Here is a 27,512-nt window from a genome sequence, read left to right as displayed (position 1 = left end):
TTTACAATACAGTATTTAAGAGTGTCGGTCCGTTTGTACTCTCATTTACGGCTGAACCGATTAGAACCAAATTTGGTACACAAATTTTTAGACAAAAAAGGAAGAGCTTAAAAATCTTTGGATAGAACGCGCAGGTGTACGGATGGTATCTGTGCCAGCCACGGCAATTTTTTTCTGAATCATGTTACTCTTAATACATAAGGTATGGGTAAAATCAGTAGTAGGCTCTGGTAAAATCCTTTCGCTTAATCTCAGCTGAAATTTGTTTCTTTTACTTCCACTATCCCTCCCATGCAGAACAACGAGCGAAAGTGTGACAGCGTCGCAAAAAAACAAAAGGATTGCTACAGAAAGATTAAACAATTGGATGTAAAAAAATTATGCTCCCAAGGTCACACCTCGACGCCAGTCAGCCTGTGCCGCCCATTCATAAATAGCAAACGCGTTTTCCCTTCGGAAAAATCCGCAGCATTTTTGTACAACTTTGTTTTTCCAAAAAAATTGAAAAAAGTGGGGAAGGGTCAATTTTCGCATGCAGGCGGACGCGTCTACCGTTTAAAAAAATTCATCCCCGCCCGGCCGATCAGTGACTGCAGTTCGTAATGCTTTTTCTCTGCATTGACAATAACAAATTTGGCAAAATCCAGAGAGCCTGTAGTTTGTTCACTTTGTTTCAAGAAAGTGATTTTAAAAAACTCAGAACTGATTTTGCTAGGCACCATTCTGGCGTACCTACTTGGAGAAAGTTTGAGGACATTATTGTTGAAACCTTAAAAACATTCTGCCTCTCATTCTGCTTTGGGGGTTCCACCAACAGAATCCAAAACAATTCGTACTTTTTCGATCAGACTTCTCAATCAAAAGTTATAGACTAGAAACCAATTTCGAAAGAAAATTCAAAAGGCTGTAACTTTTGAACTAGTAGCCCAATCTTGGAACTGTTTGAAATTATGGATTCTACAGGCCCCATTCTATAAGAAATTTTTTTTCCGGGTCGATCTGAGACAATTTTTTTTTCGGGGCTCAAAAAAAGGCAGTGTATAACCTTCCTTTTTTTTACCAAAAATCGACTACACCAAAATTTCTCGGGAAAACACTTTTTCTTATTAATTTTTGTGCGTAGAATCCAAAACAATTCGTACTTTTTCGATCAGACTTCTCAATCAAAAGTTATAGACTAGAAACCAATTTTGAAAAAAAATTCAAAGGGCTGTAACTTTTGAAATAGTAGCCCAATCTTGGAACTGTTTGAAATGATGGATTCTACAGGCCACATTCTATAAGAAATTTTTTTTCCGGGTCGATCTGAGACAATTTTTTTTTCGGGTCTTAAAAAAAAGGCAGTGTATAACCTTCCTTTTTTACCAAAAATCGACTGCACCAAAATTTCTCGGGAAAACACTTTTTCTTATTAATTTCGGTGCGTAGAATCCAAAACAATTCGTACTTTTTCGATCAGACTTTTCAATCAAAAGTAAATAGACTAGAAACCAATTTCGAAAGAAAATTCAAAGGGCTGTAACTTTTGAACTAGTAGCCCAATCTTGGAACTGTTTGAAATTATGGATTCTACAGGTCACATTCTATAAGAAAATTTTTTTCCGGGTCGATCTGAGCCAATTTTTTTTTCTGGGCTCAAAAAAAGGCAGTGTATAACCTTCCTTTTGTACCAAAAATCGACTGCACCAAAATTTCTCGGGAAAACACTTTTTCTTATTAATTTTGGTGCGTAGAATCCAAAACAATTCGTACTTTTTCGATCAGACTTTTCATTCAAAAGTTATAGACTAGAAACTAATTTCGAAAGAAAATTCAAAGGGCTGTAACTTTTGAACTAGTAGCCCAATCGTGGAACTGTCTGAAATTATGGATTCTACAGGCCACATCTCGGGCCACATTCTATAAGAAATTTTTTTTCCGGGTCGATCTGAGCCAATTTTTTTTTCGGGGCTCAAAAAAAGGCAGTGTATAAACCTTCCTTTTTTACCAAAAATCGACTGCACCAAAATTTCTCAGGAAAACACTTTTTCTTATTAATTTTGGTGCGTAGAAACTACCATACAATACTCGATAAACTATACCTACTTGGATTTTTTTAGTAGGAAGATACTAATGCTATTAGCATTTTCCAAAGGGCCCACTGAGTGTGACAGTTCAAAGTGATACTTTGAACTCGTTCACAATGGATATGCCTAACCAATTATAGTACAATATGGTATAATAGTCCTCCACTTGAATTGAAAGTTGGCATCCTTTCCAGTGAAACGAGAAGTGGATAGCGAAAAGGAATGATTCAAAAAGTGACGTTTATCAAATATATAGAGTATCTCCAAATACTTCTTAATTACTTCAAATATATTCAAGTACATCTCAATTACTTAAATTACTACTTTCGAGTATTTTAATTATCTATGATTATTTATTAAATATTTTGATTCTATTGAAAATGTTCTGATTACTTATTAAATGCTTGATTACTTTTCAAATATTTTAAGTCCTACAAAGACACGTTAATTACTTACAAATACCGTTAAGTAAATATCAAATATTTTAAATATGGTGTACACTTTTTTGGAAGTTGTTTGCCCCTCGATAAAACTGTAACCCTTTCTCGTTTTAAAATTACGATTTTTTTAAGAAAACCTCGAAGAAAACTCCCCCATATGACATGCTAGGGTCGTAATCTCGGTCGTAACTTCTTTGGTTCATTAAATATTTTTGTTTCGTTGATTGAATTTGTTTAAAGGGCCGACAGACTAGGTACCCCATATCTGCATATAAAAGTATAACCCCTCCCATTTTTAGAGTTACACATTTTTAAAAAAAAAGCTCGTCCGTATATGACAAGACAATCGCACATTGCCAAGTACAAATTTTCAAAAACCTACCTATTTTACTTTCCCAGAAACTAAAGCTCCCAAAAAAAAACACCCTGTAGAACAACTTAAGACATTCTGCAGAGGCTTCTCTAAAAAGCATTATGCGGATCGCTCTGTAATTGGGCGTAAGCCTGTTGAGGGCTCAGAACTAGAGAGGGATAATAAATTTAAAAAAAATAAATAACAGCGAAATAAGGGTATAATCTCGGGTATAATATGTTACATACAAAAACAAGTACTCTTGTACTTTCCAATTCTTCAGTAAAATATGGGGTGTTCAATTTAAAAAACCGTAAGTTTGATACGCCACTGGAATAGGGCACACTACTGGTCACCAGAAATCGAGGCACGTTCTGCATCATTGGAAATGAGATCTGATTACAGATTTCGTCGAAATGTAGAAATCTTGAGGATTATTTGGCTCCTTCTTTTACCTCTTTGCGAGCCTCTTTGCGTCCAACTTCTATGACGTTTTGTAGGGCCGATGCTCGGGCCGATGGTATCAAGCGAGGTACTCGGCGAGGTATCAAGTTAGCTTCCAGAAATTTGTGAAATGTTGAATCGAAACTTTTTCTCAAGATTCATAAACTCAGGTCTAGGAAGCTTAATAAATAACATAAAATCATTGACGGATCCTGCATGAAATCGCCGAAGTGGATAAGGGTATTGGACCTCGGTTGAGACACCATAACTGCATATAAATGTCCAATCCTCCCCTTTTTAAAATTACGAATTTTATATGACAAGACAGGGTAGTATTTTTTGTGCGCATTAAATATTTTTTTCGATTTTATTTACGGAGTCGATAAAACACCCAGTAACTATATATAAAGGTAGAACCCCTTTTTAAAAAAATTCTAAAATCAATTCTAAAAAATCCTAAAAAATGTAGAAAATTCTAAAATACCCAAAACATTCTAAAAACTTTGAAGAAATTCTAGAAAATTCTACAAAAATTCTAGAATATTCTACAGTCTATACTAACATTCAATAGTGATTTTCCGCTCGTTACACCAAGACGATCACCCTTTACCAGGCTAGTACCTTCTGTGTGCATTAAATATTTTTGTTTCGCTGATTGATTTTGTGTACAGGGTCCACAGACTATAGGTAGCCTATATCTGCATATAAAATCATAACCGAGAGTATAACTCTCGGTATAACCCCTACCCTTTATAATTACGAATGTTTTAAGCTCGGTTTTTAGGAAACTCGCCCTTGTATGACAAGACAATCGCACATTGCCAGGGTGGTATCGGTACTACGCATTAAATATTTTTTTCGTTGATTAATTTTATTTACTTACCGGGTCAACAAACTACCCCGTAACTGTATATAAAAGTATAACCCGAGGTATAACCACCCTCTCCTTTTAAAAAATTCTAAAAACAATTCTAGAAAATCTTAAAATATCTAAAACATTCCTAAAAATTCTAGTAGTTTACACATTCCACAGTGATTTTTCCCGATGGGTAAACCACTTCAGATTTTGTGTACACTAAAATTATAAAAGAATTCTAGAAAATTCTTTACAATTTATAACAGTTTCAGAAAATTCCAGAACATTCTAAAAAATCGAGGAGTTTTTTATATCAATTTTGATTTACCTAGTTTCCCTAAAAAAATTTCAAAAACGATCAAATTTTGGAAGCTAAATGAAGCTATAACAGCGAAATAAGGGTATAATCGAGGGTAAACTGGGTACTCTTCATCCTCGTCTTCATCCTAGTCTTCATCCTACTTACCAATTCGCTTACCAATTCTTCAGTAAAATAGAGTGTTCAATTTTAAAAATCGTTTGATACGCCACTGGAATACAGCACGCTACTGGTGACCAGAAATATTTTACAAACACGGCGACGGTAATTGTTTATAGGGTTCGAGGGATTTTAGATGCTCACCCTGTACACAGGATAACTAAAAGTGCCGGAACAGTCGATTATATCCTCGATTATATCCGTTATTTATGAAGCAATTTTTTTAATAATTAGTGTGCTTATAAATCGAGTTATAAATGTTTCCAAGATAACCATGGTTATTATGGAGATCTCGAAAACCATTGAACCAGCCATAGAAGATACGCCGATGGTCAAATTACGGAAAAGTTGCGCAATTTGCGGATTATTATCATGCAGTAAGAAAACCTAAAAATTCCGATTTCCGAAGATATGCCAGAAAACCCGAAATTTGCCGGTTTTCTTTTTAACATCATAATAACTCTTTAATTCCGTAACTTTTCTCTAATTTGACCATCGTTGCATCTTCTACCCCGGTTTCTAAGATCCCCATAGTGGACATCCTTGTCTTGAACGCAGTGTATAACAAATATTAAGACATTTAACATTAGGTCTTCTTTTTTCGACCTCCGGTTTAGTCGACCGTGTATATTTTATTGTTATCGGACGCAGAATAAAAAACTACATACCTACCTAATTAATGTTATTAATTATAACTAAGATTTTTGCTTTATCGGAAAGTGGTACAAAAATTAAAAAAAAAAGTGCACCATCTTTGAAGAAACCGAGGGGCAAAGCACTTCAAATTATGTGTACACTAAAATTTTAAAAAAGATTCTAAAAAATTCTAGAAAATTCTAAAAATTTCTTGAAAATTCAATTCTAAAAAAATTAAAAAAATATTCTATTAGCGTCGTTTTTGAAAAATACGTCAATCTACTTACGTACTAAACCTAATCATTAAGCAAATTGCAAAATACTAAAATCAGTAAATAAATAAAACTTGAATTCCTTAAACCTCGCCTTAAATTTTCAAGTAGTAGGTAATATCTGTGGTAAATATTTTGGTTTCGTTGATTAATTTTGTTTACAGGGTCTACAAATTACCCCATAACTGCTACAAAGGTGTCGTAACGTTTGTAGTGCACCAAATTTTTTTGTTGTTGATTTATTTTGTTTACAGGGTTCACACATTACCCCATAAATTGCGTATGAATGATTAACCCCTCCCTCATCCTCATACGAGGATAATGGCCCTTGAGATCGTCCTTTTCCAGGGTCTGTATTAAATATTTTTATTTTATTGATTGATTTTGTTTTCGGGGTCTACCTCGGTGTCTACTAACAAACCCCGTTTAAATTTACGATTTTTTTAAGAAAAGCGGAGATTGCTAGGGTAGTAGCTAAGTAGCTTTTCTTTACACGTTCCTGGATATAAAATATTGGTTCGGTTCATAAAAAAATACGCCCATCTCGTGATCACGTATCTAAGCAAAATGTGATCTTTATCTAAAATTCATCTTTACCACTTAAAGAATTACTGGTCCATTCTCCTGTTCAAAATGTACACTCACCACCCAATGCTAAACAACATTTTAATCAATCAGTGAAATAGAATAACCAACATCGTTTGTTTTGATTCGATTCTTAAGTCATTAATATATACAGAATTTTTTAAATGGTTCTCATAGGTCGATTTCTTTAGGAATAATAAAATTAGTCCAAACAAAATTACTTATGCAAACCCCTAAAAAAAACAACCTCGGAACCAACCACTTCTTTATATAAATAAAAAAAAATAGTGACAAATTGATCTTATCTCTTCTTGGAAAATGCCTCTTCCTTTTTGAGTTTTTGCACGACTGGATTGGTTGAAGAAAAGTTCGTATGAATCGCACATCCAAGCAAACCGGTTTCAATTTCGCAAATGTATTATTTGTGATAGTGACTATGCACATGAATAAAATGCCAATGTTACGCTGTGTTGGTATTAATTTTACCTAATTTATTAACAGGTAAAATGCATCGGTTAATTGCTTTTAAATTCCCTGCCGTGGGCCCTTGTATACAAAATTTTATTTGTCGAACAAGAGGTTGGTGACGACTTATTCTAAGGGGCCTTCGTTGCCTAACATTTGCACCGTTGCACCTTTTTGTTTAATTTTCCCAAATTTACACAATATTTCTCTGAATTAACATGAAATGAGTAACGTCAATCTGAGTTGATAATCCAATATATGGCCTTATAGGTAGGTACTGTCAATATACAGGGTGACTTTATTGTTCATTTTTACTTTAGGGGTTCTTTAAACTATAGTCGTTTAAATGACGTATGCAGAATGTTGTACTGATTAATTGTCCCATTCAAAGTTTCTTGTAGCTGTCGAAAATCACATTTTTCGGTTTTTTAACTATAACTTCGTTGTTTGTAGAGCTACAAGAAACTTTGAATGGGAAAATTAATTAGCATAAAATTCTGCATATATTTGCCCATTTAAAATGCTCACCGTGTAGATATCTACACATTTGGGCGAAACAATGATCGTGCCTAAACCAGTGCATAATCCCGTATGCGAAATTCATTTTTTTTAGTAGGTAAAGTTTATGAGAACCAACGCCGACATCCACATTTAGATCATCTATTTTAAGTATAGCACAAGTGATTATAAATGTCAACAACCAGAAAGCGCACAGCTTCACTCGATTTATATTAAGCGAAGCATTAAGTTTTTCAACAAAATGTGTTTTGACAAGCACTTTACAAACTGCAACAAACTTATAAAACCTCATCAAAAATAAAAAATATATATTAAAACAAAGTTTCGACAGCTCCGCGCGCTAGGGGGGACAAAGAAAAACGAGATAATTAGAATTTATGGAACTTCTTTTTTTTTGTTTAAACAATCTGATTAAAACTCCTAAATGTAATTATTAAAAAAAAGAAAACAAGTGATTAAACTTGGCCGGATGCCCAATTGCTCTCTGGAGGGTAGTCGTTGTGAAATAGCGGAATTAAAAGATAAAAAAGGGGAACGAATTTAAGATCTTTGTTTTACGAGTTAATTAGTAATCTTGGCTAAGACTACAATAAATTAAGGAGGTTATAAGTAAGTTTGGAAAGTTGGGGCTCGTTAAAAACTTCCGCAAATCGTACAAATTAATCTGATCGTTTTATAAACGCTTAGTCGCATGTTGGGCTGTCGAAGGATTATGGATTAGTGTGTTTGTAGTGTAAATGTAGAACAAAACCGCCCTTTAATAAGGGCAATAAAAACACTTCAAAGTAGTGATTGAATAAAACCAATTCGCTTTTGGGAAGTTTACCAAATCCGCCCTTTCAAAGTTGGAACGCTGACATCAGGTGGTGTATTGGTTTTCTTGTCTAAAGACTCCATCTAATAGAGATTAGTGAAAGTTATGAGGAAGTCTTATTATCCAATCTGCATCTAGACGGCCTTTTTAAAAGGTGGAATCGAGGGTGGAATTGGTATTCGCTCAAATTAAATTACGGCTACCATCGCAAATTACGTTTATTGATTTTTTTGTAATGAAATATGTTTGCACTAATAACACGATTTATTAAGGCTATCGTATAATTACGACGGTTTAATGAGACTATAAATCATTTAGTAATTAACTCGGTAATGGACACACGGCTGCCATATATGCTTTGATCTCGTTTTTTTAAATGTAGGTATATGATTCAGGTAACAGGTTTACAAATTGCAATTTGTGATCGTTATAATATGTAATTAAATGTAATTATAGGGAGGTGTTGATATTTGTATACTACGAGGTTTCTCTGACCACCTTTCGGTAACGACTCCATTATTCTAGTAACACACTACCTTGTCAGGTCCATTTCATTCCACAAATCTGAGATTTTAGAAGTCTTTTGCACTCGCTTGGTCTTCATGTTGGATTGGTTGAGAGGGCGACGATACTATCAGTGGAATAGCAAAAAGTGAGAAAATTCCCTTCGGTTTTATAGGGGAGCCTTTTATATGACATTTGCCACATATCGTAATCCCGGTTTGAAATCGACTCGTACTCTCTTTTGCAAGTCATGGATAGCCGGTACAGAAGAACCTCGCTAATCCGAACGCTCCATCCTGCTCATCCGAACGCCGCACAAATCTCCAATCAAAACGTGCGCACGTGCCGAGCGTTTTGAAATTTATTACTTTCGGTTAATGTTAATGTTTTTTTCCACTGCAGGCACTTATACTACTTTCGCAGTGTACAAATTACAATCAAACTGACGACAAAACTGATGTTGTTTGTAGCGAAAAATAACCCGGCGCGTTTAATTAATCGGTCCTTGACCGAACACGACCACAATATATGCGATGAAAACGCGCGTGTTTCACAATTAGGTTTTAACGTACTCTGGTTGTATAATAATTCCCTTTATGGTGTAATAAATGACAGCTCCTTAATCCCCTTTTAGATAATAATTGATTCTACTATAACACTGGCGGAACTTGCGTTCAACTTAATAGTTCGCCCGACGAATTTCGCACAAATTTACTTAGCTACGAAATTTATTTCTTGGTAGTTCCCGGCCCTAATCGGACAACTCTAGTCAGAGAATAGTACAAAGGCACGCGTGGACCCTGTCCACCCTCCTATCGTATTTCAGAGTAATTCAGATCCAAATCCCCGACATCTCGTCTCCAGACATCCGGAATCAATTAAAATCAGAAAACAACGCTCTATGAATTTTAAAAGATGTATCCATTCCACCGAAAGCTCGTTCCCATAATTCCGCTAGTGAGACAATCAACCCTATGCTGTATCACTCTCGTTATTCTATACGATCAATCGTTATCGCAGTTTAACGATCAAAGGTTATGATGACCACAACGACTATCGATAAACGCGATATGCTGTATCAATATTTTAACGGTATCGTTACGTTGTCCGGTATCTCGCAGTGGCTATTTCGGAAAAAAGTGTCGCATTCTAGAAAACAAGGAACGCTGCGCAACGGCAGTGCGTGTAAGAGTGAAATACCACAGCGATCAAATATAAGAGGGCGCTTAATCTTAAAACAAATACCCGCCAGATTTGGAAATGCAGACTTTTCTTTAAAATTATTATTATTAATTGTAAATGTACCTACCTAGTTGGTTTTTCACGACATGGCGAATGTCGAAGAGAATAATAAGAGGCCATACAACAGTTTGTTTTTTTTTAGAGGATTAGGTACAAATACCTTCATTTTCTCTCATATTCTGTGGAGGTATATCTACATCACCTTCATTATCCTCGAGTGGTGGTAAGTTCTCCTGTATCGCAATATTATGGAGTATTGCACAATGCACAGCACCACACAATTTTCGCAAATCTGTCAGGGGAGTAATGAAGAACTCTGTACTTCAAGAGGCATCTAAACCTTTGCTTCAACACTCCAAAACAGCGTTCTATTACATTCTTGGCTAAAATGTGTTGTGTAGTGTATCTTCCCTGTGGTGAAAGTGGGTCTGCCTCTGCATTTTCTATTGGCGTTAACAACCATGGCTGCAGTGCATATCCTGAATCACCTATACAAGTTTGTAAAAGGGCAAAATTGTTAGGTCACAACAGCCACACTCACCAATTAACCAAGATGAATGTAACTCATTGGTTAAATACTTTTCTTCCAGGTGCCTTTTCACCGCACTCATATCCCATATTGCAGAGTCGTGAGTAGATCCTGGAAACCGTGCATTACAATTCAGGATTTTTATGTTCGCATCACAAATCTGCATGTTAAACAAATTTTCATTGAAACATGCTGCTGTTAGTCCTTACCATTTGCACATTCAAACAGATTTTCTTGATAAACGAAAATCTTTTTGAAAATCAATTTCACCCAGCTGAAACTGATCACTGTTGTCTCGTAAAATTCTTCGTTGGATGTTTTCCTCATACGAGTATTAAAAGGCACAGAACTCACCTCCCTATTACATTTTCCAATTGCCCGAACAAAGCTACTTGCAATTATTCATTTTCTTTCTCTTTAACATCTCCTTAAACTCCGAACGAATCGATGACAGGACCGTTACGCGCCAAACGGATAGCATGCACCCTGCCGTTAAGTTTCTCTGGTTATGTTTGCAAAATAACGATAGAGAATTACGATAGTCGTTATCCCACTCTTTTTATGAGTGATACAGCATACCGATTTTTAAAAAATTATGGTAACGCCGCATAACGATATCGTTATTCTTAACGTTAGTGATACAGCATAGGGCCGAATTTATTGGAAAATGGGTTCAATAAATGTTGACACCCTGTAATTTTTCTATGATATGTAATTCCTACACCGTTGTAACTCTTGAAACACCTAAAAACTTTACCTATCTCTTAAAATTCGAGAAAGTAAATCCAAATTTAGACCTTCAAGTACAACAATACAATGTAATATCACACATTAGATGAGGTTTTCCACATGAAGCTTTAAAATATAAACTTTCTCAGATGTGTATGCGTTTGTGTTTGTTTTCTACCAGTCTAAATGAATTGTCGTTTACAGGTCACATTTCAAAAATCAAAAACAATCATTTCGGAAAGCTTTTCCCTCGATAGATAACAGCAATAAATTTTAACCTCCATCTTCTTTAAATTATCCTAGCTCGTATCCTAGCGTTTATTCAACTTTTCTATTTAAACTAATTACATGGAAAAATAAGTACCTACGTATATTAATTACATAGAACGCCAAGATAAAGTAACTAAATATCTGCTGAAGATAAAGTCTAGTTTTAGTAATTTATTTATTTACCTAATAATTAAACGTACCTAATATGTTTTTGCGATGTTCATAATTCTTCCACATTTTCGAAATTTCTTGTATATTTCCCAAAGTTGATAATCACGAAACAGTACAGTTTATACCTAATGATTGTTCAATAGGTATGTATACGGGGCCAGGTCAAAAAGTTATGAAACTTAACCTCATTTTTCTAATACATTGTAATATGCATTAAAAAAAATGAAAAAAGGTTTTAAAAAAATTGAAAAAAAGATTCTAATGATTCAAAAAAGTACACAAAAATTTAAAGAAAACTGTTGAATTTTTAGTGTCGTATTTTTGAAAACAGAATTTAATATGCTATTTTCTCGGCTATTTTTTTAGATTAAAATATACATAGTGTTCCACTTACAAAATGAGGGTAGGTCCGATAACTTTTTTACCTGGACTCGTATACATATTTTGAAGGCTGCAGATTATTGAACAATCATTACGAAGAAACTTTTGTAATAAACATTTTTCTATATCTCTTATAAGTATAACTATCAAAATATAGGATCGTTTTGAAACTGACAATTTTTAATTTTCCCCTGTATTTTTATAAGCGATCAAATATTTTCAAATTTTGAATTTTGCAATAGCAAATACAGTACACTCTGTACAGGGTGTCCCATTAATAATGGTCCACAGGCCGTCCCATATAATGGTCACAGGCCGTCCCATATTAATGGTCACAGGCCGTATCTATAGAATAATTGCATAGCTTCGGGGAAAAATCTTGTTAACAAAAGAGGTCAAGAGAAGTCGGAAATTATTCTCAAGTTTCTAGCTTCGCCGCTAGAAGGCATACTATTCATGGATAAGTAGAAAAATGACTTTTTTCTCCAACCACCTGAATAAGACGCTATTTTGTGACAGTGTTCGGTACCTAAAATTGACGTTTTGCGGATTAATCGCTTTCACTATGGCAACTGTACAAAAAGTGGATACTTTTGGTCCTAGTACCAAAAAGAAATTGACCTTGAAAGTTGGCCAATTAAAAAATTTCAATCACGGAGATATGTCACATTGGCATCGTTTTGCATTGCAGGTTGTAAGATATTTCTATACATACAAATCAAATATTTTTGCATATTCAATGCAAATAATGATGTTACCTATACGTATGTACATGTATTGAAAATGATTTACGCTCGCTATTTTTATTTAAACCAAGTGTAACGTAATTTACATATTCCGTGAACGTAATTTTAATACGTATACAATCCGCCGTCGCGCGTAACGCCATCTACTTCAGACCCATTGCACTATTATCTGTCATTTTGAATTCAAAATTTGAAAAAGTTAATTGCAATTAATTTTAATTAAAAAACTATGGTAAGTTTTTTATTTCAATACAAAATATAACAATATTAATTGTGTATACAATAAAATGACTGAAACTGATAGCGACATGGATTGCACTCCGCCAGAGATTATAGAAACGGCAGAACATGCTACCTCAAGATTTGCTCCCTACAAAGTCGCGAGAGGTGAGAAGTAAAAGGTAAAAACGAATAGGTTATAAGTTAACCTAAAAACTAGAGTGGCATGACACGTGAGGACAAGAAAGCAGAAGTTTTTATACTATAGTAGTGAAACTGTGACTGAATCTAAATTCGAATATAATTTGAAGTAAAGGGGGTTGGAGAAAAAATTTTATGTTTTATTCGTACAAAAAATGCGTTTTCGGGACTCGGAAGGTCCCGAAAACTGACATTTTTTGTACTAATGAAACAAATAACTATTTTCCGAGCTTTTTTCGTAAAATATACCCAACAAACATGCATAAAAAATACATGCACAGCAATCATTTATTAATTTTGCATCATTTTGATGCAGCATATATTGCTCTAGCTCAAAAAATATGAGGGATGGGGGAAGGGTAACATTTCTTTAAGAAATTGAATGTAACTTCGGATTCGGTTAACAGATTTTCACATAATAGGTCTTGTTGGAAAGAACTCTCTTCATGGAATCAGTTTTTACATGAATAAAGTCTTTTTAGTAAATGTGATGGGTGGTAGAGGGTGCGATGTGACATTAACATAAACTTTGCAGGTTTTTTTGAAAATTTCAAACGGAAGAATATAATTATTACATGATATTATCAAATAAGATGAAAAAGTGAGAATATCATCGCATTTTTATATCTGTTTTCTAAGCAGAGATATGGCGAAAATACGAACATTCACAAATTTTAATTTTCATTTCCACACCCCTCATATTTTATGGGCTAGAGCTGTATCAAATTGATGCAAAATTGATACAAGATTGCTATGCATTTATTTTTTATGCATGTTGGGTATATTTTAGAAAAAAGTCAGTTTTCTAAGAATCGTACACCCTCTAAGGGCGAAGCTAGAAACTTGAAAATAGTTTCCATCGAATTCTCTTGGCGCCTTTTGTCTACAATTTTTTTTTTCGAAGCTGTGCAATTAACATTAACAATTCCATAGATATGGCCTGTGGAGCTGTGATCGTTATTAATGGGACACCCTGTACATGCTCAATATGGGGCTATATGTGTTGTTTTCAAATACCTACTCGAAAAAAAATGGGAGAGCTTAGGTTAATTACAACCCGGAATGGTTTGGACCAAAATGATCGAAAGCATCGAGACACGTCGTCGGCGCCGTCTTCATCCCAATTATTGAATAAGAGCGTTGAATTGAAGACATACGCGTTCTCAGTTTCAAGTGATACAAATTCATCAAATTTCAATCAAGCAGAACTAAATCAAATAATACCCGTACAAGAATATAGACGGATTTCCTCATAGTCATAAATATATTCCATTTCCACTTCAAAGAACCCGCATTTAAATAAATTTTGCTTATAATTCATCATTCTCAGTGAACTTGTAAATAAGCTCGGTCCAGGGGTCGGTCCCTTGCGGAACGCCCCATTCCGCTAGACAAAATTACAGTTTCCTTCTTCCGCTGGTCACAGCCGTGGACAATGAACTCTCTCTTGGAATTATGTAAGACTTACTACTGGGTAACGAACTAGGTACTGAAAACGTGCACAGCACGCTTCGTCGATATTCAATTACTCGCCCGACCATTTTTCCCCTCGCCGTTTAGCCGATAAAATCGGTTGCCATTAATTGTTCTTTTTTAACGGCCAATAGAAAGTTGCTAATAAATACCTTTACCTACATTTCAATTGCAGTTATTTATCAATTTGTTAGAGGTCGAGCTTATAGACGAGTGTTCTTGTGGTAATAAAGAATCGACAGAGAGAACCAGTCTATTTCAAACGCCTCGAGGTACCTACGGCTATTGCAAGATCGAAACCAACCACGTGAAATGAAAGTGAACTCGGTCGGGGTCTTTGAAAGTTCCATAGACTTACGTTTTTTTATAACAATTTAAAGTGTCCGTCGAGGCGTGTTGAAACCGAAACGTCCTCATTATTGAATATTGAAATTTGTTGACAATATTTCAAAAATTTTAGTCATACAAACGGGACATTCGAGAAGTTACAAATTTTTGACATTGACACAAATGTCAAATTAAAAATATTGTAATAGATTCTATTGCCAGAAGATGGCCATCGGTCCAAACTAGTCGCTTTTTATGTCATATTAAATTAGTATAGAGAAGGTTTCGTGTTTCAATTACTGATTTTTCAATTTTTCGTCAACCCCATTTTGAGTTCACCACAGCATGGATATCCCCGTTTCTTTATCATCATATTCTGACAGATTCCCCTGGCTAGAAGAACCAAGAAATTATCTCCCAAACCACAAGAATCCAGATTACTTGCTTTGGAAAAAAGCACAGACCAAATTATTTGATAGTGACGTACGCGGTGCGTTACTTTGTTGGTCCCCCAAGATGTGATAGCACCAAACAGTGAAACTCTACGGCAGAAACATCCCCATAATTTAAATAAGCATTCTCCGTGTCTCCGTTATCTTTCTTTTCACTTTCGACGTACGAAAGGCTTTATCGGCCCTTGCCGATGGATCAGCCGAAGGTATGGATGCGATATGTTTCCTCCTCGGTTTGCTCCAATTCAGTTTTTTGTCAAGTGTGATGCCTAGATATTTCACGGACTCTGAAAAGTGGAGGTGTTTTTGTAATAGCAGGGGAGCTCGAAGATCCTCTAGCGTTCTTTTTCTTGTGAAGAGCATTCTTCGGGTACTCTAAAGGTATGTATCTGAAAGCGATACAGCCCATGTATTTTCGGTAGATGACAATGACAATTAACATCCAGTCCCCATTGCAGGAGGGATGGTGATTTGTATCCTGAGGAATCAATATTTATTTTTTTTTAAACGATTGATCCCCCCCCCCCCTTTATTTATGGATCAGGATTAGAATTGTATCTATAATAACACGTTATTACATAAAATCCGGAGAAAATTAATATGTTATATTTTATCATGACTGTTGCGCCACCTAGTGGTTATTTTACACACACGATAATAATTTCCAGCACTTACTCTTGGCCACTTTTATTACGTAATTTTTTACTTCTAGTTTCTGAGATATGGCCGACGGTCATTCTTATTTGGCCACCCGGTACATGGTTAAAGTCACCACCTTGCATTTTAGGCTAGTTTAGCAATTCGGGTTGCAAACCAGTTGCCCCAGGTGCGGAGGGCTTCAGTTTTTAACGCAGTTCTTTTGATATATAAATATCTGGAAGGAAAATGAATCTTGAAGCTAATGTGCGGCAACGTAAATGTTTACTTCACCAACAAACTGTTTCCTTTGTATAAATTTCGTTGCTATGGCAACTTTATATTAAAATTCATGGCTCGCGTCGAACACTATATATCAAATAATCGACTAATAAATAAATTTCCATTCCCGAGCAAATCTCGGTAATTTCCCAATTGTCATATAGCGAAGTTACGATTCGCTACGTGCCCTGGTTTATTTAGCCGTTTGCATCGAGATCAACAAACAATTCCAATCATGTATTGCACACGTAAGTCATATATATTATAATGAGGCTCTCTTTTTCGAAAAATCGAATCCCATTCGTCGAGTTTAAATCCGATGTGAATTGAAACCACTTAGCCGAAATGAGCGTACAAATGGCTCGCGCTCTGGTAATATCGAGGATAATGCACAAAGTACTAATTAACGCAGTTAAATTAATTGAATTTGCCCGGAATTCGATGATAGCTTAAACAAGAGAACAACGTTGGTTTCCTGTTATGCTATAGTTTCATTAAACCGAATTTAGTTGTCTTTATCCGCCATATAATTAATGCGGATATGTTGACCACAGACACATAACACATAGATATTTCAATGACTGTGTGTAATTGAATATCAAAGGACAGTTTAGCGCTATTACCATCTATCACTAATGCAATAGGATGTGTTTAGTTACAATTCAGTTTTTAGCGTCGAATATTAATTGAATGTGACTGTTAGATGAACAACTGTTAAATTGCCTAATTGCCTTAAGCCAGGCAACACTTATAGTAGTAATTTACTGCTAATTAATTGCGAAAATAAAAATATATTGCTGTTTTATTGACTTTTTTTGGAAACAGGTGTCTGGCTGAGACATCGCGCATGGAACGGTAGCTTCAAAAAAGTAATTATTGCTAAATTAGCAGCTAATGTAATGTGTAAAAATCTCGTGCCACGGTGTTTGCGATCGCACTTCTCCGAAACAACTTGACCGATTTTTATGAAATTTTGTCCCATTCAAGAAAATATTGACTGATAGGCGGTATGAAGTTCGGTGGGAGAGTGAGGTGAGGCGGCGCAGCCGCCGGGCCCGAACGTATGTCCTATCCAAGAACATTTTGACTAATAGGCGGTATGTAGAGGCTCTGATAAGTAGTAGTGGAGGACAAAAATCCTTTATTTTAAACAATAGCATTGTAGAAACAAACAGAATTCATTTTTTTGCTGGGAATTACAGAAATAAAAAATTGCACTTGTATGTGTTTTAAAAAACGGATACAATTTCCGAGACGTCATTAGCTAGTACCAAAAACTGCTGCTTTTTTACGGTTAATTAGTTTTGAAGATAAAAATATCGGCAGTAAAGTGTCTGATATGGTTGCCTACAATTATTTTGGAATTATTTCAAGGTGTACAACCGAGAATGTTGTCAGTGTTATATAAAGAAGATTATGGAAAAATAAGCGCAAGTTGCTTTTGATTCAGATATTTATCGACGCAGAAATGTCGATGCGCCGATCTTGCTTTAGTGCAATATAAACAGCGACGTCACAGGTGAAAAGTTCACGTTGCGTTGGCCGTACCGAGATTGTAATTATGCACATCAGTTTCATTGCAAACGTTACCGCGTCGCGTCGTGTCTTGTTCAGTATTGGCAATTTTGTGGAAATTTGTACGAGCGCGAACGGTAAGTTTTCAATATCCCGCAGATTTTCAAAACAAAACCCCACATTTCTGCCAGGTTAGGTACGAGTACTAATTATGATTTATTCTGAATCTAATGCACACAACATCCCCTAAAATTGGCGCGTCATGTGACTGTCTGACTCAGGTGTCCCTATACTACTGACGCGACGGTACTAAACAAAGTTAACGTGCACATGAACACACAGACAGACGCACAGACAGACAACAATACAAAATTATAAACGATCTCGAGGATCGTTAATAAACACCAACAATCCCTTGATCTACCTATACCCTACCCCAACTATCTACATACAGGGTGGCAATTTGAAAACGTACCACCGCCCATGTCTTAGTAAATAAACGAGATATTAAAAAAAATCCAAATGCGTTTCGGTAATTCGGAGGGAGAATCATAATGACATAGTTGGAGACGCACCCCCTCCAACCCCCTGCGCCCTAGCCACCCCAACTTTTAAATCTAAATAGTGACCCCCCATGTGTGATACGTCGTTGGAAAGCTCTGAAAAAATGCTTTCCAACCATACCAAATAGCATTACATTTAGGTTAGTAATTATCGTGCAAATCAAAAAAATAAACTAATATGATATATTTACTAAAGTTGGCTTTTATTTCAATAAATGTTCAAAATGGCTTCCGTTATTGGTAAGACAGTAGTATAATCTATTCTCAAACTCTTGTCGAACCTTTTCAAATGTTGGTTTTGCAATATTTCGACATTCTTGAATTATTCTGTCTTAGTTCGTCTATGTTCGCCGGTTGCGTTTTAAATACGACAGATTTTAAATTAAGAATTAAAAGTTGGGGTGGCGGGGCGCATGGCATGGGGTTGGAGGGGATGCGTTGCCAACATGTCATTTTGATTCCCCTCCCGAGATTACCGAACGGATTTTTATTTTTTATAATATCTCGTTTATTTACTAAGACATGGGGAGTGGTAAGTTTTCAAATTACCACCCTGTATAATGATAATAAAACGTAACCCACTGTAATCCTTAATTTTCCAACTTTGTTAAGTGTCCTATTTTAGTTGAGACTGCAGTGTATCTCAGCTATTTTTTACCACCCGCACTAGTAAGGGAAGTATTGCATTGGTGTAAAAAATGACCCCCCACTTTATTTACGGAAATCCACGTTTTGAAGCACCAGGAATCCGAATCAAACAAAATCTCGATGATGTCGGTCTGCCTATTGGTCCGTCTGTACTCACATTTCCGGCTAAAAGGCTGAACCAATTCGAACCAAATTTGGAACTCATATTCTTTGACCTAAAAGAAAGCGATGAACTTTTTTGAAGTCCTTTTCCTGATTACATTGATGTATCACAACTGAACATTCACAACCCATATTTTTTATATAATTTTATTATATCTTAACATAGGCACCTATTATTTCACACTTTTCCAAATTTTGAAATAGCATGTTTCTACTGTCAGCAATTTTTATTGATTGGTATGGGCTGCCTTATGGACACAATGACCACAACAAAATCTCCATAAATCCATGGCCTACTATTTAAAAACAGTAAAAATATAGGTTGTGTTACATCATTGTGATCAGGGAAAAGCAAACAATTGACGTTAAGCTATACAGGGTGTTTAAATTAAAAAAAATACCAAAATTGGATCAGATCTCGGAAACGGTGGTCCAAACATTTTTTTACTAGGTCACTGGATTCTACGTAAAAAACGGAAATATGCACTCTTTGCCTTTTTTCCTATCTTACATAGGTACATAGGTATAACATCGAAAAGTAAAACTTTTCGTTGTCACCTTGTGTACAGAAACAAACGTGGGTAGTTTGTGGTATACTTAAGCTTCACAAAAAAAGTGGCAAAAAGTCTCAGTCTTTATAAAACAGTTGAGATCTCGGTTGAGATACGCTGCAGTTTCAAGCAAAATATCGACTTTTTAGGGCATTTTTGCAAATTTATTTGTAAAACGCTAGCTCATAATCTCATTTTGGCCGGCTGGCTGGCTGGCAGCAGATGTGGATCCGTAGAAGAACTTTTGTAGGAAGACCATGTCGTATGATTAAGAACTTTAGGTACATGATTTAGGGTCGGCGACATCTGACCGCCATCCCCGAGCGTGTTATAAAAACGTGGCGATTTTTCAGTTTTTTCTCTTCTCTTCTTCTACCGTTTTCGTCCGATTGTTTTCAAATTGGTTTCGTTGGAAAGATCAAATCAATATATAAAGAAATAGTGAGTGCAAAGGTTTGAAGTGACATTTTTTTCTGGTTTAAATGTCAATATTTCCTAAAAATCGTATTAATTTTAGATTATAGATTTAATCCAGTTCAAAGAATTTTGAAATGTCGAACTCGATTATGTGCAGAGACGGAGACGACGATTTAAATAAAAAGTAAGTGATATTCCCAAAAAACAAAAGTACCCCTCAAATCAAATTTTATAAAATTGCTGATTCTATCGATCGACATATTGGACGTTGCAATTTATCCACAAAGAACACGTTACAGAGAAGGTTTCGTCGAAATTCGAAGGCCACTTACAAAGTGATACGAAAAAAATCGAAATTGTTAAAATTTCCACTAGCCCTCGTACTAGCCTTAACCGAGGCCTTAGTATACAAAAACTAAAGAAAAAAGTGTCAAAAATCGTTGCTTTCCATTATATTTTATATTTTTGCCCACGGGTTTTTCGAATTTTCCATACCTTTATAAAACCAGGTGCCAAATTCTTGACAGAACAGCTTCCTAATAGCTCAAACCGGATATTACAGTTTTGGCGAAACATTTTTTAGGTTTTTTAATGTTACGAAGGTCTTATGACAGTTGTAGGGAGATTTGTGCTCTTTCTCCTGTGGGGTATTGGGGGTAATTTATACCCTCCCGGTTTTATATTGTTCGTCCTTAACACCACGATTTTTGAAATGATTCGAGGGAAAAGTTCTTAGGGCTGAACGGTTTGAGACAGAACTTATCACCGGCGGCCTGGGGGTGAGGGGGTATGGAATGGTATGCGAAGGTCTTATGACAGTTGTAGCGAAAAATGTATGCGTATGTTTCTTCATTGTAAAGTGCACGGGGGTTCTGTATTCTTCACCAAAATGGTTGCCCTAAGTACTTACACCATTACTTTTGAAAAGACATATCTTCAATGTACCGCGTTCTTATGATAGGGGCAGGAAAATTAATGAATCTTTTTTTCCTTTTTGGAAACCTTAGAGATCTTCCAAGAAAGGGGCATTTTTTCTTTCGAAAAATTTCCAAAAAGTGTACTCTTAAGAATTTTTCGCAAAAAGTATACTCTTAAGAATTTTTCGAAAGAAAAAAATTCCCCTAAAAAGTGTACTCTTTAAGAATATGCAATGAAAACTAGTGATAGCTATTTTTAAAAAATATGTCCCCTTTGACCATGCAGAAGTACGCCACTGACCACAAATTAAAGTACGTAGATTGGTAGCCAACTTTTTATAATTTTGAATACCATAAAAATCTTTTTAACAAAACGTTGTTTTGAATTTATATTAAGTGTTCCAGACATTTTCACCCTGTATGTACATTATAGCTAATATAAGAGTCGGTAAAAAACCGGAAAGTTTGAGGAAGAACCTGTTTTGCCCTTTTTTCTGTAGGGCAAGGAAAAGTTGACTTTTTTTGGAAAAAAATTGAATGCATACATCCAGTAACATAATTGTATTTTCGCGTTGGGTACCTATATACATTACACCCACAATGTTTCCGGCTTTATTCCAATTTTTCCCGAAATTTTGAGACACTACTTATAACATACAAAAACCATGGAAAAAAAATTTGTCTACGAACTTGGGGTAGTTCGCGCACATTTGAAGAAAAATAAATAAATATATACAAATTATAATAATTTAATCCTGGGAGTGGAGGAACAAACGCGCGGACGGACTGATGTCCTCGGTCTGGCGGGTCGGTCCCGGAAGCCTCGGGTGTAAACTCCTAGCGGGAATAAAAGCAAAGGCAAATTTACGGCAAAGCTCAAAATTTTGATACTTATAAAACGTAGTTTGCGGAAATGCAAAAGGTAAAAAGATCCTATTTCATAGTGCGTTTTCTATTTATTTAAACATCCATTTGAGTACGCTTCTACCTGTTCAAATAAATTAAAACTGTTTTTAATTAATTATGCCTTTCCCCGACATCGGAAAAATATGGGACCAATGTCAATCTGCAAATTTTTTTAAGAGCGCACCTAACGGATGTAATCTCGACGACTTAATTTGTATCATCTAACTACGGTTAATTATACTTATCCAAATAGTCGGGATGAAATCTCCAAATTCGGCAGGCCTGTTGTTCTTTGAAATGTGAGATCAAGCGACGCAATCGGTTATCACCCTGATGAAAAGTTATACACTAGAAAACAAACCAATTTCGAAAGAAAATTCAAAGGGCTGTAACTTTTGAACTAGTAGCCCAATCTTGGAACTGTTTGAAATATTGGATTCTACAGGGCACATTCTATAAGAAAATTTTTTTTCCGGGTCGATCTGAGACAATTTCTTTTGAGGGCCTCAAAAAAAGGCAGTGTACAACAACCTTCCTTTTTTTCCAAAAATCGACTGCACCAAAATTTCTCGGGAAAACACTTTTTCTTATTAATTTTGGTGCGTAGAATCCAAAACAATTCGTACTTTTTCGATTAGATTTTTCAATCAAAAGTTATAGACTAGAAAAGAAACCAATTTCGAAAGAAAATTCAAAGGGCTGTAACCAGAGTTATCACGTTGATATTTTCTTTATACTGCACGACCTTGTCGGTTTCAATCCTGGATTTTTGTATACCATCAGAAAACTATTTAATAACAAAAACTTAAAACGCTTCTAGATACCAAATTAACAATTTTACTAATATTCAAGGTATTTGAACGCTTGTTTGTAATAAATAGTTATTTACATAAAAGTCCGGAAAATGACACATTACTGGGGAGGAACTACTGAAGTGCGAGGCGCCTTTGGGGCCGAGTACTTTAATTTCCGAGTCAAGTAATGTCATTTTACTGACGAGTTTTGTATTAAATGTTACCCAAATTCGTATTTTATTATAAAATTTCAATTTTTTATAAAACTTTTGATTAATGTCAATCTGTCAGTGATGACAGGAGTCATTGTAGACGTTTAGCAATGTCACAGATGCGGCCAGTAAAGTGACAAGCGGCAGGAAACGTAGTCTGCTCTGCCCCTGTTATGGAAATTAAAATTTGTCTGACAGAAAGTAGGCATGAAAGTAAACGATTGTGGGTAAAATCCATTTTTGGAATTGTGATACAAAATTTAGACAAAATCCAAATATTCTACTCCTAATTTACTGAACTTATGAAACCGCTCAAAGGAGAAGTTGATATACTTTGGAGGCAAAGTTGGTAAATTAGAAATTGGGGTGAGTTACGTTTTATGGTCATTGTCAAGGGTAGATTAAGGGATCGTGTTTGGTTTTTGTCCCAATCTGGTCTTTTAATCTTAAAAATTGATTTATACCGGCGACCTCACAAAACAAATTGTTCACACTTTCAGGACTAACGTGCTAAATTAGGGGGTTGGGTTTTCTGTAGATTTCAATGATACAGTGTCGCTTGTTGCATTATTTTTAACTAAATCAATGTTGTCCACTGTTCCCCAAGCTTATCTTATTCTTTGGTTTCCATGCAGTTGTTCCCACCGAGAAACATTTCTTGGACCATACTGAGCTACGATAAATAAGGGGTTACCGTTACCATCCCATCCTATTAAAAACTGAACATTAGACATTGAGATCTAGTATTTCAAAAAAGGCAAGCAAACTGCGTCTCTTCTGCATCTCCTCCACTAAAGCTCATTGATCGTCTGAAGAGTATGCTGGCAGTTTCATCTAATCTATAATGATCGGAATTTTTTTTGCTTTGTCCAACGGTCAATAAAGGGCGAAAGCACGTGAGGTAAACATTTGGTGCGATCCCAATTAGAAACGTTTTTCGATGGCAAGAACGTGTTCCTCGATAGATCAAAAAAGGAATGGCGCCGCAAAAACACGTTTCGACAATGTGAACTTGCGGTATCTCGTAACGGTTTCTGGAAAAAAGCGAAATTTGGACTTCGCCTTCTATCAAGGATTTGAACTTTGTTTACATGTACTCGTTACGTAGCGCTTTAGAATGTGTAGATCTCATACGTATACTGTGGACTGTTTGGAATGCCGGTGGAAGACGCTCACCTTGAGGACAGCAGGTTTAAGTGCACTGCCCCCACGGTCAGCTGTCTTCTTTCAATTTGCTATTACGTACATTTTTTCCGACATCTGTTTTTATAGTCGCCGTTTTAAAAGACGTAATCGTGATCGCTATAATCCCATAAACACTTAACAGTAAATTCTATTGTTTCAGAGCGTCATCAAGCTCGCTGGAAAGGACGTTAAGCGGTTCTTGGATGAGAAAGCAAATCGTCATGAGAGCCGCCCGCACATTACCCACCACATATCTGCACATCCGACACCAGTTGTACATGTGAGTATTTAACAATTGAATTACATTCTCTTTGTTCGCCGCGTACCTTTAAATGGTCAACATTTGTACCTGTCAATTATTATTAATCGTTCTACTAACTCAGTTCTGATCCAAAGTTGCCTCAAATCTGCAAAAGGCGACACCCTCTTAACTCCATTCATCATTTACCTTTATGCAAAAACGAGTTCGTCTTACTTTGAATGACAGGTTGTACTTTCAGCAGACAGATGAAGTGTATTACGTAAGTGAAACTCCAACCACTTACCTTTTTTTTTTCTTTCCGACACGCTTCAACCTGTCTACTCAGTCATTCATCGGTTAATTAAACATGAAAATTAATAGACGGTCTAATGTTAATTAAGAAGCAAACGACAAACTTTAAAAATGCTTATAAAAGAACGCGACATTCAAAGTGATTTAATGAGGTGAAGCGACTCGAAAAGGAAATTGTAGAAGTTTGGAGAGAATGAAATAAGAAGTCGTGGGTGCTTTGGGGAATACTCTTGCTATTGACTTTTTTTCAAAACGATATTCTTTATTCACTAAATTGCTTTTACGTTGAGCTTTTTTCTTCGCTAAATGGAAGAAGTGGAGTATCCATTGCCATTAGCGACGTCTCATTTTGACTAAGTTTCCTTAACGATAAGGGTAATCGTACCAGTTCGCCAACGAAAACAGATTTCATTGCTGCGAGCGTTGTGTTTTTTTCGTAAGACAGATGGCCGACGAACGAACTTTTGTTTAAAATTAAGCAGGTGGTTGGTTATATGTTTAATATATACTTACGTAAACCCCAAGCGGGAAAGTGAAAATGTGAAGAAACTAAGGGCCATCTGAAAGGGGGCCGCTTCAAGGAAAGTTTGGGAACCTTAAACGTGCAAAGCTCTGGTTGGAATTACACATTAAGTTTAACGTGAAAAATCACGCTGTAGCCTTATTAAACAAATTAAAGAAACGTGATCTTCGTTAATCAAATGAGGATAGAGAAGCGTTAAAATAACATTATCCAAATAACGAAGTGAACTGATTGATTTTTAAGTTAATTCCAAGAACTATTAACCATCCTTCATTATTGAACATCATGTGTCATCAATTTAGTACTCTATTACGATATCACCAACAATGTCATGAGTGGAAGTAGGGTATCCTTCTCCAACTTAGATTTTGGACCAACATTTATAGCGTACAGCAATTTTCCTAAATACCTAGTCCGATTCGGTAGCGGTTTCTACGGGAAAGCAAATGCAGAAAGCGAGACAATATTCCCCCCTTATAATGAAACGGAAAGTTGTAAAAATGAGGAATGAGTGCTCCGTTACAAGCTTCATAAAAAAAAGTTGGCAATTACCTATGATATTTCCGGAGGTTCTAATTTGTAGGAGGATATCTGAAATACGTTGTCTCTTGAATAAAATTTTGAAGTTTTAAACTTTCAAGGATTTTCTTATCGTCTCGCTGTATGTAATGGCGTGTGGTCACCACGACATCCACAAAAAAATTAAAATTGAAACTTAGAATTTTATACTCTCTCCTGGTACACATCGGCATCGGCTATAAAGAAACCTACTAATACTGACTTAAAACTTTGAGCGACTCGGTGGCTTCGATCAACTTCCGAAAATACCAAAGAATTTAATCCAAAACTTTTGAGTCACACCTAAAATAAACCTTGGGCACCAATAGACAAAAATCTGACATGAAGACTCTATCTGGGTTCGAATAAACCCACAATTACTTGATTAACAATCATCAAAAATTTATTCTGCCTGAAACAATTAGACAAAATTTCTGCAAGAAAGAAAAGCTTACAAAGCTTGTATGGATATAATACCTCGCACACATACGGTCGATAATTTAAAATTTAAAAAAATCTCAAATTAACGGTTTTTGGTCGTACAAGATTTGCGATAAAGGCGCATTTAACCTTCTGAATTTCAATTGACAAAATCTGGTTTGATGAGTAAGGTGAAAAATGTTCGGTGGCTGCTCGGACGGTAGAAACTTGTAACTTTCCGAGTAACTCTCACTAAGCAGACAACTGCTTTGTTTACTGACACTCGAACTAATTTTTTCAAAGACTTTAACATGATACAATTCCATGGCTAATGACCCACGAAGTTGATGCCTACCTTCAAATAAAAAAGTGCTTATTTATTGTTGCGGTGTGGAATATACTGTTCCGCCGACCTGGCAGAATATTCCCAAATTCCCAAATAAATTAAATGTATTGTACTCGAAATAAATTACAAACGTGGAATGTACTCCTAGGTATAGGTTGTGTAATAAACTACAGTTTCGAATTAATTTCTTTAGTGATAAATTGTCTATTATTAAATAGAAACGTTTGGAGGTGCCACCTATTTAAAAGAAGAGTAAAACACATTAAATAAATCATTGTATCACCGCTTTCTTATACACTGCCTTTTTTTGAGCCCCGAAAAAAAAATTGTCTCAGATGAACCCGGAAAACATTTTCTTATAGAATGTGGCCTGTAGAATCCAGAATTTCAAACAGTTCCAAGATTGGGCTACTAGTTCAAAAGTTACAGCTCTTTGAATTTTTTATCGAAATTGGTTTCTAGTCTATAACTTTTGATTGAGAAGTCTGATCGAAAAAGTACGAATTGATTTGGATTCTACGCACCCAAATTAATAAGAAAAAGTGTTTTCCCGAGAAATTTTGGTGTAGTCGATTTTTGGTAAAAAAGGAAGGTTATACACTGCCTTTTTTTGAGCCCCGAAAAAAAAATTGTCTCAGATCGACCCGGAAAAAAATTTTCTTATAGAATGTGACCTGTAGAATCCATAATTTCAAACAGTTCCAAGATTGGGCTACTAGTTCAAAAGTTACAGCCCTTTGAATTTTTTTCCGAAATTGGTTTCTAGTCTATAACTTTTGATTGAGAAGTCTGATCGAAAAAGTACGAATTGATTTGGATTCTACGCACCCAAATTAATAAGAAAAAGTGTTTTCCCGAGAAAATTTGGTGTAGTCGATTTTTGGTAAAAAAGGAAGGTTATACACTGCCTTTTTTTGAGCCTCGAAAAAAAAATTGTCCCAGATAGACCCGGAAAAAAATTTTCTTATAGAATGTGGCCTGTAGAATCCATAATTTCAAACAGTTCCAAGATTGGGCTACTAGTTCAAAAGTTACAGCCCTTTAAATTTTCTTTCGAAATTGGTTTCTAGTCTATAACTTTTTATTGAGAAGTCTGATCGAAAAAGTACGAATTGTTTTGGATTCTACGCACCAAAATTAATAAAAAAAAGTG

The 27,512-nt window shown here is 35.6% G+C and overlaps 1 protein-coding gene across 5 annotated transcripts in view; it reads left to right on the top strand.

Moving 5' to 3' along the window:
• The window catches only part of LOC116177939 (autism susceptibility gene 2 protein homolog), a 391,669-nt gene that overhangs the window by 3,126 nt on the left and 361,031 nt on the right, over positions 1 to 27,512 (top strand). For all 5 annotated transcript variants that reach the window (XM_031497125.1, XM_031497127.1, XM_031497124.1 and 2 more), the window contains exon 2: positions 24,120 to 24,239. In XM_031497125.1, coding sequence (XP_031352985.1) covers positions 24,120 to 24,239 — 120 coding nt within the window. The remainder of the gene's footprint in view (positions 1 to 24,119; positions 24,240 to 27,512) is intronic.

Source organism: Photinus pyralis, unplaced genomic scaffold (assembly GCF_008802855.1).
Source record: "Photinus pyralis isolate 1611_PpyrPB1 unplaced genomic scaffold, Ppyr1.3 Ppyr1.4_LG8, whole genome shotgun sequence".
Lineage (NCBI taxonomy): Eukaryota > Metazoa > Arthropoda > Insecta > Coleoptera > Lampyridae > Photinus > Photinus pyralis.
Note: the sequence above shows the minus strand (reverse complement) of the source record. Positions and strands in the feature narration are given on the sequence as shown.